Source organism: Equus quagga, chromosome 9 (genome assembly GCF_021613505.1).
Source record: "Equus quagga isolate Etosha38 chromosome 9, UCLA_HA_Equagga_1.0, whole genome shotgun sequence".
Lineage (NCBI taxonomy): Eukaryota > Metazoa > Chordata > Mammalia > Perissodactyla > Equidae > Equus > Equus quagga.
Genome location: NC_060275.1, coordinates 38411381 through 38430798, shown reverse-complemented (window position 1 = coordinate 38430798; position 19418 = coordinate 38411381). Strand labels below are relative to the sequence as shown.

Sequence of the window (19418 nt, the reverse complement as noted above, 5' to 3'; positions counted from 1 at the left end):
TTCCAGGTATGGGTGATGTCGGCCCAAGGAGGGCCGAGGAACTCAGGTGACCTCGCCTCCCGAGCGGCCTCGCAGCGCCGCCGGGGAGCCGTGTGTGGTTTCTTGAGTGCATGCAGCGTCAAGGCCGCCAGGGCCGCCGCGCTGGCCGGTTATTGGCCTAGTGTGCAGTTGGTACCCGGTTCAGCTGAATGAACAGCTGAATGAACCAGGAACTTTGGGGGCTGTTGGAATCAGCCGACCGTGCCGGGAAAGAGCAACCTGAATGTGTGAGTGTTGGAAGAAGGGAGGAAGGGAGGCAAGATCATGATGATGGATCAATCAGTAGTGTCATTTTGGCACAGGAAGGGCAGCACATAACATATTGTTAACTGCGGGGACAAAACTCTTAACATTCCCTCTCCTGCCTTATCTTTCCAGTTATACCCTTATGTTGGTAGCATTAACCCCCAATTACCTTTGAAGATCTCTAGACTTGGAGTGGAGAATATATGTTCAAGAGGGCTAATGCCTGCCTCCTGGATGATGAGGGACGAGGCTTAATAAGTTCGAATAGAAAAGCACTTGGAAACTAAAGGAGATTTTGTTTTCTCCTTCACTTCTTTTATATCTAGAGGATGTTTCTGGTGGTCTAGTCTCAGAAATTGTATCTCCAGTCTCTGCAATGATTCCCTTCCAAGTCCAGTGGTGCCCAGTTGCCGCCAGGTCTCAGACCCCTACCTGGACAAGAAAAGCTTACTGAGGAAATGGTAATTCTCCAGTTGCTCCCTGAGGTGTCAAGTGTCCAGCTGCAGCCCATGGAGATCCAGTTCAATTGTGAATCTCAAGAACACCACTTTCTGTCGGGTGAGAAGCAGTGTATTATATCTTTCTTAGTGTTACCCTTGCTATGTTAGTGTCTTCAGGTGCTGTCGGTATTCTTCATTGCCTGCTCCTGACTCTCTTAGGCAGTTCCATCTCTTTCGCGCTCAAAGCAGAGTCAGGTGACTTTTTAAAAAAAAATAATTTTATTTATTTTCTGTGTGTGTGTGAGGAAGATTGGCCCTGAGCTGACATCTATTGCCAATCTTCCTATTTTTTCCTGAGGAAGATTGTCACTGAGCTAACATCTATGCCAGTCTTCCTCTATTTTGTATGTGGGATGCCAGCACAGCATAGCTTGATGAGTGGTGTGTAGGTTCGTGCCCAAGATCCGAACCCATGAACCCCAGGCCACCAAAGTGGAGCATCTGAACTTAACCACTGCACCACCAGGCCGGCCCCACACAGTCACCTGAGTTTATTGTGAATTCTGGCAGTCAAATTCTCGTAGAATCCATCCTCTCTTTTAAGTCCCCAAAGTCATCCATTTTTCCCATTATAATCACTTTATCACCAATCTGTCAGTGTTGGTATTTCCCCCTTAAAATCTTTTCATATCCTCTTTTTCATATACTGTAGAGGAATAGTTAAAAGTTTTGGAGTCTAACAACCTGGATTCAAATGCTAGCTTTATCATTTACTAGCTTCAGTAAGTAAGTTACATTTTTTTTATGATTCTGTGTCCTCACTTTATGAGTATATAATAATTCATACTTTGGAGGTTATTTTGAGGATTGTGTCTATTACTCCCTAATAAAGGACCCCAAAACTTAGTGACCTAAAATGTCAGACATTTTTAAGCCATGTTATTTTCTTATGGTTCTGCAGGCCATCGACTTAATCAGGGTTCAGCTGGGCAGTTTTTTCCTCCTGGTCTTGTCTGAGATCACTCTTGCAGTCATCTAGTGGCTTAGTTAGGGCCAGGGTCTAAGTTGGTATCAATCATATATGCCTGGCTTTTGGTGCTGACTATGGCTAGGGTTACGTATCTCCAGCAGGCTAGCCCAGACATTTTCACAGGGCTTCTAGTTTCCAAAATCAGAGAGAGGGCAAACCCTGGGATGCATAAGTACTTTTATTTTTTTTAACTTTTTATTATTATTTTTTTTTTGCTGAGGAATATTCGCCCTGAGCTAACATTCACTGCCAGTCTTCCTCTTTCTGTATGTGAGCCACTGCCACAGCATGGCCACTGGCAGATGAGTGGTGTAGGCCCGGCAACTGAACCCGGGCCATGGAAGTGGACTGTGCCAAACTCAACCACTAGGCCACCGGGGCTCGCCCCGTAAGTACTTTTATAACCTTTTTGTTGATATCTCACTGACCAAAGCAAGTCACATGATCAGTTCCAGAGTCACTGTGGGAGAGAACTACACAAGGATATAGATACTGGGAGATAGGATTCATTGGGGTCCATTACTACTATAACAAACATCACAATCACTAAATGAGATCCTATAAAGCTCTGAGCACAGACCTGGCTGGTAGTAAATTATAAATGGTAGCCACTGTTACGTTAGTAAGATAATTTTGATCCTGACTTTGTTCAGATGTTCTGCAGGGTCTCAATTCCACATCAAATTTTGCTTCTTTTTGATTTTGATCTTCCCATTGCTGCTGTTTTTCCTATGAAATTCAACTTATATTTCTCCCTTCCTTTTACTCTAGATCTTCTGCCTCTTTTTAGTTTTGGAGCATGTTTATTTTATTTAGTTTCTCTCTCCTGTATTTAGAATTTGTTTTTCCTTAAGAAACTATTCTGAGGTATCTAGTTCTCATCTTTCCTGAGAATCACTGCAGAATGGGGCCTCCTCTACGCAGTTTTACATAAATTGATATACATATCACATGTGTTTGTGTCTCTTAAAGTGTGTATAAAGTAACATTTTTTATTATAGAGTAATATAATTATACTAAAGTGCATTTGTAAAATGCAGAAAGGCACAAAACAGAAAATTTAAATTTAAAACCTACAACTCCACCAATAGTCACTGCTAACATTGTGTATCCTTCAAATCATTTAATTAACTATTCAGCAAATACCTATCGTTGATAAATGTTTATTAGTCAATAAGATCATAACTTATTAGTTATTATTAACCATATAATATTATTATTAGTTATTGAGGGCTTACTCTGTGCCAGGCACTGTCCTAAATGCCAGGGATATAGCAGTGAACTGAACAGACAAGCGTTTGCCCTCAAGGAGATTACATTCCAGTTGGGAAAACAGGAAATAAATATACAATATAATATCGATAGTGATAATGGTTATGGAGAACATAAACCAGGGTGTATCAGTCAGGATTCTAGCAGGAAAATGATTCCTCATTTGAATGGGATAATTCAAAGTTTGATGAAGAGGATGGGCAGGATTACAAAAATCGAGGGAGAGAGAACAGCCTAGGGGCAAACAACAATGAGAAGCAGTTACTACTTTTAGGCCTTAAGTTACAAGGGAAGAGATTGATTACCAGATCCTGGAGAGTGTAGTTGTAGTACAGAGCCGCCCAATAGGAGCTGTGGCCTTGTTACAAGAAACACAATTACGTCCAACTCCTGGCCCAGCAGGGAGGGAGCCAGGATGTAGGGTGATCAACTCATCCCACTTTGCCTGGGATTTAGCACCGGCAAAGGTCCCACATTTCAAGAAGCTCCTCTGTTTTGGGCAAATCAGGACAGTTGGTCACTCTACAACTCTCCTCCCACTTTTGGCCAAATCTAGTTGCAGGCCAGAGAGCATGGAACCCCAAATGATGTAGTCCATACCCTGATCTCGGCCTCCTGGGGCACAGAGCAGGGTGAACAGTAGATCTAGAGGGGTGAAAGGAGAATATCTATTATAGTCCACCGCTTTTAACCTATAATATCCACTTTTCTTTTTCTTTTTCTTCTCCTCAAAACCCCCTAGTACGTAGTTGTATATTCTAGTTACAGGTCCTTCTGGTTCTGCCATGTGGGACACCACCTCAGCATGGCTTGATGAGCGGTGCTAGGTCCATGCCCAGGATCTAAACTGACAAAACCCTGGGCCACCGAAGTGGAGTGCATGAACTTAACCACTTGGCCACATGGCCAACCCCTACAATATCCACTTTTGTCATTTGTTTGGATTGTTGTGGTCCCAACACAGCAGAAAAACAGAGTCTCTTAAGCTCCCGTTTCACTGCAGGTTGACATATAATTAAATAATACTCCCACCTGAAACCTAAAACTTCACTGCCATCAATGCTCTTCGTATGAGGTAGTGAGGAGAAGGGGGAAAAGACATAATTAACATAAAATAACTGCTACAGTTTTTGCTGTTCACAAAGCCTACGTTGATAATCATAACTGTCTTCTTCCATCACCCATTCCATATTGCCTTTACCCTTTGCCAGAATCTCAGTGGCACAGAGTTCTTTACCAGTTAAGTAACATAAACCTTCTTTCTTGGATGATCTGAGCCCTTTATGATCCTCTCTCTTTCAGGTTACTTCAGTGTACCATTGACTGGGCCAATTAGACATGAGAGAATGCAGAGGCACCCCCATTGAATCCTTTGAGTTCCAGACATATTCTTTCTTGCCCCTATTATGTAGCAGCAACCAATTCCTCATTGGTAATTGGTGTCAGCCACCCTGGCCAGTAGAGTGACTCCTTCTCTGCCTGTTGGTTCAGCAGCATAAGGAACCCAAGATGGCCAGGAGGCAGTCTCAGCTTCAAAGAAAATCATGACTTTGTTTCATGGTAGAAGTATTTCTCCTTTGAGAACCAGAACCCCAAAAACACAATGCCCAAAATTATGGGGTAGGAAGCAAAAATAGTATAAGTGGATTATTAGGTATATAGTACAAGGAGATATTATTACTATTCTTCCACCCTTGGCTCCTATATCCATGTATTCTGGCCATGGGGAAGACAGCACTGTTTACTGTCCTCTGGTTTAAGACGTATGTTGCATCCTGTATGATAGCACCCCAAACTTATCAGAGTGTTGTTGCCTAGCTGGTACTGAGCCTCTAGCAAATTATTCAACCAGTATCTCAATCTATTTACTTGTGGATGATAGGACATGTGGTATCCTATTCATGGGTAGACCCATGAATTATGTGTGTGAACTCACTGCTATACTTCCTTCCCTGTAAAATGACTCCTTTGGAGGCAAAATTATATAAAATACCATGGTAATAAATACAGCATTCTCTTAAGTCAGTGCAGATTTGCATCTGGACTGTATATTTAGTCCTTTGAAGACAAATTGCTGCCCTCCATTATAGAAGGAATCAAGTATAATGAATCTGCCTCCTGCCCCCGTGGCTGGCTGCTTCCTTTCCAGGGAATGGTACCTTATTAGGGGCTCAGTGTTGGCCTTAGTGGTTGGCTGCTTAGGCACATAGCAGTTGTTACAGGTATACCAGCAGAGGTCTATATTGTTAAGCCCTTGCATAGTCTCCATCTCTGCTGCCCTGACCACTTTGTACATGAGTCCATTGGGCAAGCATGGGTAAAAAGGCTGATTGACACTTATAACATGGATCATCATGTCCATCTGAGTGAGAGGCTTCTCCACAGTGGATGCCCTTTGGTGAGGATTCACATGGGACACAAATATATTTATTCTTTGCCTATTCTAGGAGGTCCATCCTTATACTTTTCCTCCAGAATCCTTATTTCTAGTCTCCCAGTCTTGTTCTTTCCAGGAACCTAACTAATCAGATAACCCATTAGTCACTACTCATGAGTCAGCATAGACATGCATCTTCTGTATTGCCTTCTGTGAAAAGTAGATAACCATACCTGAAATTCTGCCCATGGGAGGATTTGCCTTTACCAGTGTGTTTGAGGCCACCCCTGAATAGGGGTGTAAGTGAAAGCTCTTCACTTTGGCTAGTGCACACACACTGGGCAGGCCCATCTGTAAACCAGTTCTGTATTTTTCCTCCTCCGTTAACTGGTAATAGGGAATTCCCATGAGGTCCTGAAAGTAGGTTGAGAGGGAAAGATAGTGTAGCAGTAGGAACAGGTACTATGGGAATCTGAGTTGCTCGCACGTGGAATTTACTTCCCTTCCAGACTTGCTTTTATAATGGAATGCTGGTTTGTATGTCCAATTTAATGATTTGATGGATTAAATAACAACTATTACCAATGGTCAGTTTGTAATAGTCATTTGGTACACTGTGATCAAGCATTAAGTCTCTCAGTGTCCAAAAACAAGCCAGGATCTGCTTTTCACATAGAAAATAGTTGTTGGCAGAAGAGAGTATGGCCTTACCCCACTGTGGTTCTCATATAGAGGCGTGCAAGAGGCTCCATACAGCATCTCTGACTACTCCAGACACTTCCATTGCCATTGGTCATCCTGGTTAATAAGGTCGTGTGACAGGACAGCTTGCATTGCAACCTGGACCTACTGCAGAGCCTTTTTTTACTCTGAGTCTCACTCAATAGTAGCAACCTTACAGGTTATTCAAATTAGTCGTTTCAGCACATTCAACTGTGATATCTGTTGCCTCAAAAATGCAGGCCCACCAAGCATTACGCCTCTCTGAGGTGGTAACAGCTGGTTAGAAATATAAGTGAAGTGAGAGAACAAGCATGTGACTGTCTGAGAAAAGAGTGTTCAGACGGAGGGAATAGCAAATGCCAGAGTTCCCAAGATGTAGCAGGAACAGAGTGACCCTGGGGTAGGCAGGTAATAGGAGTGGTGGTGGAATGAAATGAGGGCAGAAAGAGAAAAGGGAACCAGATCATGGAACCTTCTAAGCCATAGTGAGTACTTGGAATTTATTCCCAGTGAAATGGGAAATCATTGGTGCTCTTTACACAGGATAGTAACTGTAATGATCACTCTGACGATTGTATGGAGAATAGGAGAAAGGTAAGATAGCAAGAAGAAAGCAAATGTTTTAAGAAGAGAATAATCAACTATAGCAAATAAATCAAGAATAAGATTAAGAATTGACCATTAGATTTGTCAAGATAGAGTTTATTAGGGACTTTAATAAGTGTAGTTTTGATGGAGTTATGGAGATAAAAACCTGATTGCAATGGCTGAAAAAGAGAATAGACTTAATGTTGGTTAGAATGTACAGCCATGAACTCTTATACACCCCTGATGGAAGTATGAATTGATTTAACCACTTTGGAAATATCTAGTCGAAGACCCAACTGTTCTGATCCTAAGTTTATATAACCTAGAGAAACACTTGGATATGTGCACCAAGATAGATGTACTAGCATATTCATATCAGCATTGTTTGAAATAGTAAAATGTTATTGTCCATTGAAGGAGAATAGATAAATAAATTGTAGTATATATCACACTATAGTAGTGAACATAAATGGTCTACAGCTACACACATGAATATGGGTGAATCTTCCAAACATAATGTCGAGCAAAAACAAGTCACAGAATACATGTGGTATAATTTCATAAAGGTGTAAAGTTCAAAAACATGCTGTATTTGTCTGCCAGGCTGCCATAACAAAATTTCACAGACTGAGTAGCTTAAACAACATAAATTTATTTTCTCACAGTTCTGTGCATTAATTTTGGTCATCTATGCTTTGCTTTCTTCTGGAAGTTTTATAGTTTTAGCTTTTATATTTAGGTTTATATTAAATTTCTAGTTAATTTTTACTTACAGCATAAGGAAAGAGTCAGGGTTAATTTTTGTCTTTATGAGATCCAATTCTAACACTTTTTGTTGACAAGAGACTGTCCTTTTACCACTAAATTATCTTAGCAACTTTGTTGAAAATAAGTTTTACATATATGTTTGGATCTATTTATGCACATCTGTTCTGTTCCATTAATGGATATGTCTGTCTTTATGCCAGCACTACACTGCCTTGATTACTGTAGCTTTATAGTAAAGGTTGAAATCAGGTAGCGTAACTTCTCCAATTTTGTTCTTCTTTTTCAAAATTGTTTAGACTCTTTTGTGCCTTTATACTTAAAGTTTAGAATCAATTTCTACCAAAAAAAAGCCTACTGAGATTTTGATTGGGGTTGCATTGATCTATAGATCAATTTCAGGAGAATTCCACCATTTTAATAATATTCATAAATGATGATATGTATTTCTGTTTATTAGGTTTTCTTTTAATTTGTCTCAGCAATGTTGTATAGTTTTTGTTATACAGATATTAAACATATTTTGTTGAATTTGTTTCTAAGTATTTCATATTTTGGTGCAATTGAAAAAAGTGTTTTTAATTTTAGGTTCTAATTGTTCATTGCTAGTACACAATTAGTTTTTGTATGTTGCTCTAATAAACTCATTTACAGGTTCCAGTAACTTTTTCAAGAAAGTTTAGGATTTTCTGTATACATGATTGTATAGTCTGTAAGTAAAGACAGTTTGACTTTTTTCTTTCTTGTTTGTATGTCACAGTTATTTTTCACATCTTATTGCGTTGGCTAGGTATATTGAATAAAAGTTGTACAGTGTTGAATAGAAGTGTAAGAGAGGCATCCTTGTTTTGTTCCCTTTTTCCTAGGAGAAAAACATTCAATGTTTAACCATTAAGTATGATGTTGGTTGTTGGTTTTTCTTTGCTTTTTATTGGAATAGTTAATTTACATATAACCTAGTTGAGGTTGGATTTAAATGTATCATCCTATTTGTTTTTATTTATCCTATCTTTTGTTTCTTTTTCATTTTTCTTTCTCTCTTTTTGTGCCTAATTTTACATTTTCAGGTTTTTTGTTTTTCCTTTTTTCTCTATTAGTTTATTGTTTATACATCCTTTTATTGTTATTTAATGGTTACCTCATAGCAGCATTTCTCAAATGTGATTCTTTGGGAGAATTACACCCAGTGCTCTAAGGCATCCATTGTAAGTAATGTATGAATGTCTCTCCTATAGTCTATTGTGGTACTAGCTATGTACCATTTTGAGGAGAATTAAGAAAATAGTCGTTCAAATAATTTCATGTTTTATTCTCTTATGGAAGCTTGGTTGAAAAAGGCTGCCTTAGGAATTACAACATACACATTTGATTTATTACAGTTTATCTTAATTTACTATTTCTAGGGCAGTCCAAAGACCTTGTACTATTTTAGTTCTATTTACCTCCCTCCTCTTGTGCTATTTTTGCTATGTATTTTAATACTGTATATATTGTAAACTCAATAAGACATTCATATTGCTTAAATCGGCCCGTACACATTTAGGTTTACCCAGATACTTCTTCCAGTGTCCTTTGCCTTTGGCAAAGGGAAGAAGCCTCTACTTGCATGCTTGGGATTTTGGACTTTGCCTTTGAAATTAATCTGTGTTATGTTTTCAGCTCTCTAGACCACGTTCAGTCTGACAGTGGTGTGTCTTTTATAGAAACACCGCTTAACAATTGGCTGATAGTCAAGAATTTCAGTGGAGCTCCCACACTCTCTACCATCACAGGCATCTGGTATTGTTGAGCATAGGAATGGCCTTCTCAAAAATCAACTCAAAAAAGATTTCTGATCCTACCTCCCTAAGCTTTTACTGGTTCACACATCTCAGTAAGGAACTTTGGTCACTGAACATGGCTGTTCCCAAAAAGGGATCATGTTTTCTTGGCTACTTCCTTGGTAATAATCAGGACAAAAGAGGTAGAGGATTATATAGACCTATTTTGGAAAATTTGGGATTCTGTCCTGACCATTCATGGGCATGGTGCTTCTTTCTTTTCCCTCTTGGGAGCCTCTAGACCAGCCTGGTTGGTGTACCTTCCCCGTGACAGTCTAGCTGCCACTGCCTCCTCCTCCACTCCCTCCTTCTCCCCTCCCGACCAAGTACTTGTTCACACTGCTTACCTTATGTATGTTAATAAATTGTTTATGTATTAGCTCTAATTTAGTCAAACTTCCCTAACCACTGTGATTAGGTTTCAGTATTCCCAGATCTCCTGTGACAAACACAGAACATATCTGGTAAGCCACTTCAATAAATGGTTATCGTGACCCATTACTTGTTAATTCTTCCTGGTTTCCTTCTCAGAGGATAGTTTTCAGTGTTTCTGGGCACTCCCATAATGTGATGACATTTTATAGGTAAATACTGTTCTGTTTCACCTGAAACTTTCTTACAGTATGAAGAATACATTCCATTTGGATTTTGTTTATTGTTCCAGATGGTGAGACTAAGACCAAGACTGGAGAGGTGGCTTCAGAGGAGGAAATGACAGCAAAAATTGAACCATTGACTGAAGACTCTAGCAACCTCAGAGATAATGTTCTCCAGCATTCTGAATGCAGAGAATTCTGTGAATTTGGAGATAAATTAAGTGGAAAGGATCAGAACCTCTTTAAAAGAAGACAACATAACTGTGATGAATGTGGCCAAAGTTTTTCTTGGAGTACAGGCCTTATTAGGCATCGAAGCACCCACTGGGAGAAACCCTATGAATGTGATAAGTGTGGAAAAGCCTTTAGTGTGAGCTCTGCCCTGGTTTTGCATCAGAGAATTCATACTGGGGAGAAACCCTATCCTTGTAATTGGTGTATTAAAAGTTTCAGTCGTAGTTCAGACCTTATTAAACATCAACGGGTCCACACTGGTGAGAAACCTTATAAATGTCATGAATGTGGGAAAGCCTTCAGTCAGAGCTCAGATCTTATTATACATCAGAGAATCCATACAGGAGAAAAACCCTATCAGTGCAGTCATTGTAGTAAAAGTTTTAGCCAGCGCTCAGACCTAGTTAAACATCAGAGAATCCATACTGGAGAGAAGCCTTATACATGTAACCAGTGTAACAAACATTTTAGTCAGAGTTCTGATGTTATAAAACATCAAAGGATCCACACTGGGGAGAAACCATATAAATGTGACGTGTGTGGAAAAGCCTTCAGTCAGAGCTCAGATCTTATTCTGCATCAGAGAATCCACACTGGGGAGAAACCATATCCATGTAATCAGTGCAGCAAAAGTTTCAGTCAGAACTCAGACCTTATTAAACATCGAAGGATCCACACTGGAGAGAAACCCTATAAATGTAATGAATGTGGGAAAGCCTTTAATCAGAGCTCGGTCCTTATTCTGCATCAGAGAATTCACACTGGAGAGAAACCCTATCCATGTAATCAGTGTAGCAAACCCTTCAGTAGACTTTCAGATCTCATTAATCATCAACGAATCCACACTGGAGAGAAGCCTTACCCATGTAACCAGTGTAGTAAAATGTTTAGTCGAAGATCAGATCTTGTTAAACATCATAGAATTCATACAGGTGAGAAACCCTATGAATGTGATGAGTGTGGGAAAACCTTTAGTCAGAGCTCAAACCTTATCCTACATCAGAGAATCCACACTGGGGAGAAACCCTATCCATGTAGTGACTGTACTAAAAGCTTTAGTCGGCGTTCAGATCTTGTTAAACACCAAAGAATACACACTGGAGAGAAACCATATGCCTGTAATCAGTGCAATAAAAGTTTTAGTCAAAGCTCGGACCTCACTAAACATCAGAGAGTACACTCTGGGGAAAAGCCCTATCACTGTGATAGTTGTGAGAAAGCCTTCAGTCAGAGTTCTGACCTTATTCTTCATCAGAGAATTCACACTGGAGAAAAACCCTATGCATGCACACAGTGCGGCAAAAGTTTCAGCCAGAACTCAGACCTTGTCAAACACCAGAGAATCCACACTGGGGAAAAACCATATAAGTGTAGTGAGTGTGGGAAGGCTTTCAGTCAGTGCTCAGCTCTCATCTTACATCAGAGGATCCACACTGGAGAGAAACCATATCCATGTGATCTATGTGGCAAAAACTTTAGTCGGCGCTCTGATCTCGTTAACCATCAAAGAGTCCACACTGGTGAAAATCCATATAAATGTGATGCATGTGGGAAAGCCTTCAACACATGCCCTGATATTATTGAACACCGGAGAATCCACAGTGGGGAGGAGCCCCACAGGTGTGTTCAGGGCCGCAGAAGTTTTAGCCAACTCTCTGATCTTATTAGTCATGACAAAGTCGGTTCTGGGGAAGACAGTGTAAAAGAGATGAATGTGGGAAAACCTTTAGTGTGTCCACCAACTTTACTCAGTACCAGAGATGCTATACCAGAAAAAAATCTTATGAATGCTATTGATGATTATGAAAAAGGTTTTAATCAAGGCTCAACTCTTGTGCTACATTAAAAACAAAAACCCACACTGGAGAGAAAACACATTAATTCGTTTTTTATAATGAAAGTTTAACTCAGAGCTCAAACATTACTAAACTTCGGGAAAATTCTGAGGAGGAATCCTGTGAGTTGTGAGAAAACCTTCAATGTGAATAAAAATTTTACAGAATATCAGCAACAATGGAAAGAAATTCCTATCTGCTATAATGTTAAGAAAAGTTCTAGTCTTTTATTCAAACAATCCACAAGAGGAGAGTTTTGTCATTGTAAGAAATGTATAACATTAATGCAGAGCCTTACCAGATATTGTAAAAACCAGTGTGGTGGGTGTGCAGGAGATTCATTAGTGTTAGAATCTCAAGCCTTTAGTGAGCCCAAGTTACCTATTGCATATCAGAGAAACTATTTTAGGGAATGTAGGCAAAACTGAAATCCCTTTCATATCTTAATTGGCATTCACTCTGATATCACACTTGTCTCCTGACAGCTGGAGAGTCCTACCTTATGCTAATACTAGTTATCATTAAATTCCCTGTGTGTGAACATGCTATGCTATTCTGGTATTAAACTTACTCACTATATAACTCCAGTGCCCCATTTTCTCAGGATTTTTTTTTTGGCCTAGTTTTAGTTTTCCTAGTGAGCATGAGTTTGCAAGTTCCTGTGATGTTCACAGCAAATATGAATCTATTTAGCTGTCAATAGTAGAGCCCATAATCTTTACTGGTTTGAAATCACTTCTTCAATTCTGCTATTTAATCAGTTTCTAAATATGCGAAACAATTTTTAAAACAAATCCATATGTCAAAATGTGAAGATTTCTCTGCTGCTCTGTTTATCTTGTCATCTATAGATTGAACAAAAATGGTAGCTGAAGTAATACCTACATGACTAATTTGTATAGTATAATCTGTCTTAAAATAAAAGGACCTATTATCTTTTTTTCAAGTGGCAACACTCATTAGATTTTGTTTTGTTGATTTCTGACATACATATTGATAATAGGCTACATACATGCAAAGTTTTCAACTGAAAAATGGAAACCATTTTTAAAAAATAAATTCAAATTGTCTTTCTGGTATTAACCATTTGCTAAAATTATGCTACTATCATTTACTTTGACTATACCTCACAATTATCCAATTAATATTTCAATTTAGCCAACACTGTTAAATAGAACGTACAAGGCATTTTTCTTTAGGTTTTCCAGTATACACACAGAATATACAGTTCCAACAAAACATGGTGAACACTGATGTGTCCAGAAAACACATGGCTCAATGTAATCATAAAGGTAGACCAGATGCTTATAAGAGATCAGAGGAGGTAGGATTCAATTCTGATTGGAAAAAAAAAAAGCTTTGTGGAGCTCCTGAGATTTGAGTTTTGAAGGACAGGAGTAGAGGCATGAAGGCAGGGAGGGAATAGTCAACAAAGACACAGAAGCAAGGAAGTATAAGAAATGATGTGGATTATGGTGCTTAGTTATTAATTTATTCAATAAATATTCAGTGTCAGGCACTGTACTGAGTGCTGCTGAAGAAAAAATTTAAAAAGGTTCCTGCCGTCAAGCTCAAATGTTATGAAAATAATGACTGAAACATGTACTTAACAAGAATAAGGTGGAAATAAAAATAAAGTAGGAGAAAAGACTGTTAAGGAGTGTGATGTTAAACAAGCAGGCACTTCAACTTTCTGGGGTTTAGTTATCTGTAAAACAAAAGTATTAGGTATTATTGGAGTAGATATCGCATTTCTGCATTTTGATCTCAAGGTAATGGAAAACCACTAAGGTCCTTGAGCCAGGGAATGGCATGATCATCTTCCTGCTTTAAGAAGAGTCTAAGATTAAAAGGGAGAATGAGGCAGCAGAAAGGAAAACTATTTTGGAAATCTGGAAATGAAATCATGAGGTCCAGAAGTAGAGGAGCTGAAAGACATTACCATGATGGTAGGTTGAGAGGTTAGTGGAGAGAAAAGTATACCATCAGTTACTGACTATTCGTCAGGGAATGTAAAAAGTGAGGAAGAAAAATGGAATGATCACATTTATACCCAAAGTTTAGCCATCTCTCCTAAGAATACATTTTAAGAACCAACTGCTTACTACACGTTTTTAACTAGTGTCCTACAAGTAAACTCAAATTCATGAACTTAACACACACACTCATGATATCTTCTTCCTGAATTCCCTCTCCTGGTGAACTGCACTACTAAACACCTTGCCATCCTTCATTCCTCACTCTCCCCCAGTCTTCTAAATGCATTTGCTCACTAGGTCTCAGAAGTGAGTTACAAAAATAACACTACTTACTGAAAAATTCAAACAATAATGAAGTATACAAAGTAAAAAAGGAAGGGAAATGCAGAGAATTGGGCTTGACGTTTTATGCCAGTTGATTCTCCCCGGCAATTGCTGATTCTTAAACTGGCAAGGCAAAAGGCCAAGAAATCTAGACAAAGGACACTGGAAGGTTAAGTGGAACTCTCAGCAGACTCACTGTGATAGTGAATAAAAATCAGACTACAGGGGCCCGCCCGGTGCTCTAATGGTTAAGTTCATTCGCTGCTTTGGCAGACCAGAGTTCGCTGGTTCTGATCCTGGATGGGGACCTAGCGCCACTTGTCCAGCCATGCTGAGGTGGCACTCCACATAGAAGAACTGGAAGGACATACGACTAGGATATACAACTATGTACTGGGGCTTTGGGGAGAAAAAAAAGATTGGAAAGATATGTTAGCTCAGGGCCAATCTTCCTCAACAAAAAGCATTAAAAATATTGGAGTACAGAACATGCCAAGTAGGAGGTGCTCTTATAAACACCCCACAATCTCAGTGTAAACATTAAAAGGCTATACTCTAGAAGTTAGAATGAAACTTGTGTGGACTAAGTCTAAAAAAAGTCTGGAATGCAATCTCAAGTCAGATCAGCCTTTTAGTGAATTAAATCATCTGCTTCTAAACAAGCTGCCAGTTAGAAGAGAAAAAAGAGTGAATCCTCTCTGGAGGATGACAACCTATGCAGAGACTAACTTTTCATTGACAGTATCCAACATTCAATCAAAAGTTACTAGAATCCTTAGAGTCATAGACATCAATATGAACTCATACACACACACACACACAAAAGGATAGACACAGAAACAATTATAGAACGTGTGTACATGGGTTAGTATATATACATATATTACCCACCTCTGTTTTCTGAGAAGACCCAGGAGCAATGACAATCCAGCATAAACGATCATACCCAGATCATGGTTTGTAAATACCATTCTACAAATAAAGGAACCAGGGTTCCTTTGAGAAATGGCCAATTCTAGGACTAGGGCAAGGAAAATACAAGGTGAGCCTGGAGCATCTTGTAGTACCGGGAAGGAAGCAAGAGCCCAAAAACAAAACAATGGGGGCATATCAAAGGAACATAGGAGCCAACCTGAAAGAGCTCCTAAGGCAAATAAATATACATGAGTCCATAGTGATATAAATAAATATGAGAGAAGAGACAAATCTTCCTTATAGAGAAATGCCAAATAATATATGTGGATAAATATACAAATATCAATCATATTTCTACTCAAAGCAATGAACTATCTGAAAATGAAGTAAGAAAACAATTCCTTTTGCTGTAGCATCAAAAAGAAGAAAATTCTTGGGAATAAATTTAACAAAAAAAGTTCAAAACCTATATTCTGAAAACTCTACAACATAGTTGAAAGAAATTAGACATAAATTAATAGAAAGACATATGGATTGGAAGATGTAATATTGTTAAGATTGCAATACTCCCAAAATTGATCTACAGATTCAATGCAATTCCAATAAAATCCCAGCTGACATTTTTTTCAGAAATTGACAAGATAATCCTAAAATTCATATGGAAATGTAAGGGATCAGAAGAGCCAAAACAATTTTGGAAAAAAAGAGTAAAGTTGGAGAGCTCATACTTCGCAATTTCAAATTACACTTTTGGTCAATTGATTTTCAACAAGGATGCCAAGACAAATCAATGGGGGAAGAAAAGTCTTTTCAACAAATGGTGCTGGGACAACTGAATAGCTGTACGGGAAAAGAGTGAGGTTGGACCCCTACCACATACTGTGTTCCAAAATTAACTTAAACAGAAGGTAAAATGGAGTAATAAGAATTATTGATTAATCTAAAACAGAAAAAGAACATAAAACAGGCAAGATAAATAGATAACAAATAGGAATATGGTAAATGTAAACCAGAATATATCAATAATTATATTACATGTAATATGAGACAAAGATTCTTGACTAGAATTTTTAAAAATTAATCATATGGTACTTACTCAAAACACACTATAACTACAAGGACCCAGGAAATTTAAAGTAAAAATATGGAAAAAGATACTCCATTCAAATACTAACCAAAAGAAAACTGTTAATAGTTGTACCAATATCAGACAAGAAGTAGACTTTAAAGCAAAAGTCTTACTAGAGATAAAAATGGGATATTTCTATTGATAAAAGAGTCAATTTACCAAGAAAATATAAACATTATACAAATGAATACATCTAATAATTTTGCTTCAAAGTATTATATACTAAAATTGACCAAACTAAAATGAGAAGGAGATAAATATACAATCTTAGTGGGAAACTTCTGCACAACTCTCTCAGTAAAAGAGAAGCAGGGTAGAAGAAGTAAAAGAGAACGCCAACCTTGGAGAGCTGAGAGTGAAAAAAGAAAAAATGTCTAAGAATATGGTATATGTGGACAACAGGATTAACACAATGATCTAATTGACATAGAGATAACAGTGCAATCAACGATGGCAGAAAACTCATTCTTTTTAAGTGCACAGAGAACATTTACCAAAATTGACCATGTGCTAGTTTATAAAGTAAGCCTCAACAAATTTCATCAGATTGAAATCATTTAGAATAGTGCTGTCACGGTAGAACTTTCTGTGTTTTATCTGTATTGTTCAATACAGTAGTCACCGTAGCCATTACAGGAGTCACTAGCCATATGTGTCTACTGAGTGCTTAAAATGTGGCTAGTGCGACTAATGAATACATTTTATTTAATTATAATTAATTTAAGTAGCCACATCTGTTTAGTGGCTGCCATATTGGACAGCACAGACTTAGCGTATGTTTTTAGACAACGATGAAATTAGCTAGAAATCACTAAGACACACACACTAAAAAAAAAATTCCCAAATGTTTGGAAATTAAGAAAGACAATTTAAATTCACCCATGGATAAAAGAAGCAAGCACAATGGAACTTAAAATATATTCTTATCTGGATAATAGCGAAAATTGTGGGGTACAGCTAGAGCCCTAATTAAAGAGAAATTTATAGTATTCAATGCATGTATTTGTAAAGAAAAGGCTAAAATTCAGCAATCTAAGTATCCCTCACAAGAAGTTAGAAAAGAATAGGAAGTAAATCTAAAGAAAGAAAGTAGAGCCTTTTCGTACTACCCATAGAGGGGTCCATACAGCATTGTTCTGAGTTCCCATTATAACTTAAAGGGAAACTTTCACAATGTCCAGAGCCCTTGATGTCTTGCAAGTGGAGGAGGAGGGATTCCCACTTAGGCAGCACCAACCTTGACTTCCAAATGGAAGAGTACATCTACAAAAGGAAAAATGATGGCATCTATATCATAAATCTGAAGAGAACCTGGGAGAATCTTCTGCTGGCAGCTCGTGCCATTGTTGCTGTTGAAAACCTGGCTGATGTCAGTGTCACATCCTCTACAAATACTGACCAGCAAGTTGTGATGAAGTTTGCTGCCACCACTAGAGCCACTCTCATTGCTTCCCACTTCACTCCTGCAACCTTCACTAACCAGATCCAGGCAGTCATCCAGGAGCCAAGAGTTCTGGTGGTTACTCATCTTATGGCTGACTACCCGCCTCTTACAGAGGCATCTTATGTTAACCTGCCTACCATTGCTCTGTGTAACACAGACTCTCCTCTGCACTATATAGACATTGCCATCCTGTGCAACAACAAGAGAGCTTGCTCAGGGGTCTGATGTAGCGGATGTTGGCCCAGGAAGTTCTGCACATATGTGGCACCATCTCCTGTGAATACCCATGGGAAGTCACGCTTGGCCTCTGTTTCTACAGAGATCCTGAAGAGATTGAAGAGGAAGAGCAGGCCGTTGCTAAAAAGGCCATGACGAAGGAGGAATTTCAGGGAGAATGGACTGCTCCAGCTCCCGAATTTACTGCTACTCAACCTGAGGTCACAGACTGGTCTGAAGTCACGCAGGTGCCCTGTGTGCCTGTTCAGCAGTTCCCTAATGAAGACTGAAGTGCTCAGCCTGCCACTGAAGACTGGTCTGCAGCTACCACTGCTCAGGCCACTGAATGGGGTAGGAACTACCACCAAGTGGTCTTAAGCTGCTCTTCCACGGACTCTTAAATAGAAAATGGAAAATAAAGTTTCTAAAAAAAAAAAGTAGGAAACAGAAGAACACGAATTAATGAAATCGAAAATAAACATTAAAAAAAGGAAAGCGAAAAGTTCATTTTTTGAAAAGAATAATATTGATAATCTTCCAGCAAAACTGATCAAGAAATAAAAGAAGCATGATTTGTCAGTGTAAGGAATGCAAAAGTGGCCCTCAGCACAGATCCTACAGCCATTACAGATATAATATAAAGGATATGATTAATAACTTTATCTAAAAAGTTTGAAAACAACCAAAATTAACACAAGAAGAAATATAATATCAATAGTTCTGGGTCTATTAAGGAAATTATCTGTAATTTAAAATTTTTCCCATAAAGAATATTCCAGGCCAACTATCTCAGGGAATACTTCCAGACATTAAAGGAAGAAATAAACCAATCTTACACAAACTTTTCAAGGTAATAGGAAAAGACGGTGCACTACCCAAGTAATTTTATGGAACTGTGGATTTTGCTTCTTACAGAGGAAGACTTCCTTCCTAGAACAAGACCAGGAAGAGCCTTGCTTTCCCAAAGATTTTAGAACACTCATCTCTCCACACCTCCCTAGGATGCCCTTCAAGCCTTTGGTCACTCCAGCTGTCAGAGAGCTGCCGCTGAGCCTCCAGGGCACATTAAAAGGGATCTCTTTCCAACAGTTGGGATCCACGTCTCTGGCAGACTGTATCTAACTATCTACAACATCATAAAATACATATTTATCGCTTACATTACACTTCTCTAGACAAGATGTTTATTTGTTTATAAATAGGTTTTAAATGTTTTCACTGAATTTCATTTAGTCTGCTTACTCAATGATAGTTAATTACACTGGGCCAGTGGAATTCCCAGACTCACTTGGTCCAGTGGGCCCTATTGGAAGCTCCATGAGAATGAGAACATTCCTTCCCTGTAAGCCATACTCTATTGGAGAAAGTATCCATCTAAATCAGGGGTCAGCAAATTACTGAAGGAATGCCAGCCAGCCACCTGTTTTTGTAAACAGAGTTTGAATG

The 19418-nt window shown here is 38.7% G+C and overlaps 1 protein-coding gene and 1 pseudogene across 1 annotated transcript in view; both read left to right on the top strand.

Annotated features, from left to right (window-relative positions):
• ZNF397 (zinc finger protein 397) overlaps window positions 1–12911 on the top strand; it is a 47024-nt gene extending 34113 nt beyond the window's left edge. The window contains exon 5 of the mRNA XM_046671327.1: window positions 10350–12911. Coding sequence (XP_046527283.1) covers window positions 10350–11976 — 1627 coding nt within the window. The 3' untranslated portion in view covers window positions 11977–12911. The remainder of the gene's footprint in view (window positions 1–10349) is intronic.
• A 4574-nt stretch (window positions 12912–17485) lies between these two features.
• Window positions 17486–18350, top strand: LOC124244664 (40S ribosomal protein SA-like; annotated as a pseudogene).
• Window positions 18351–19418: the final 1068 nt, after the last annotated feature.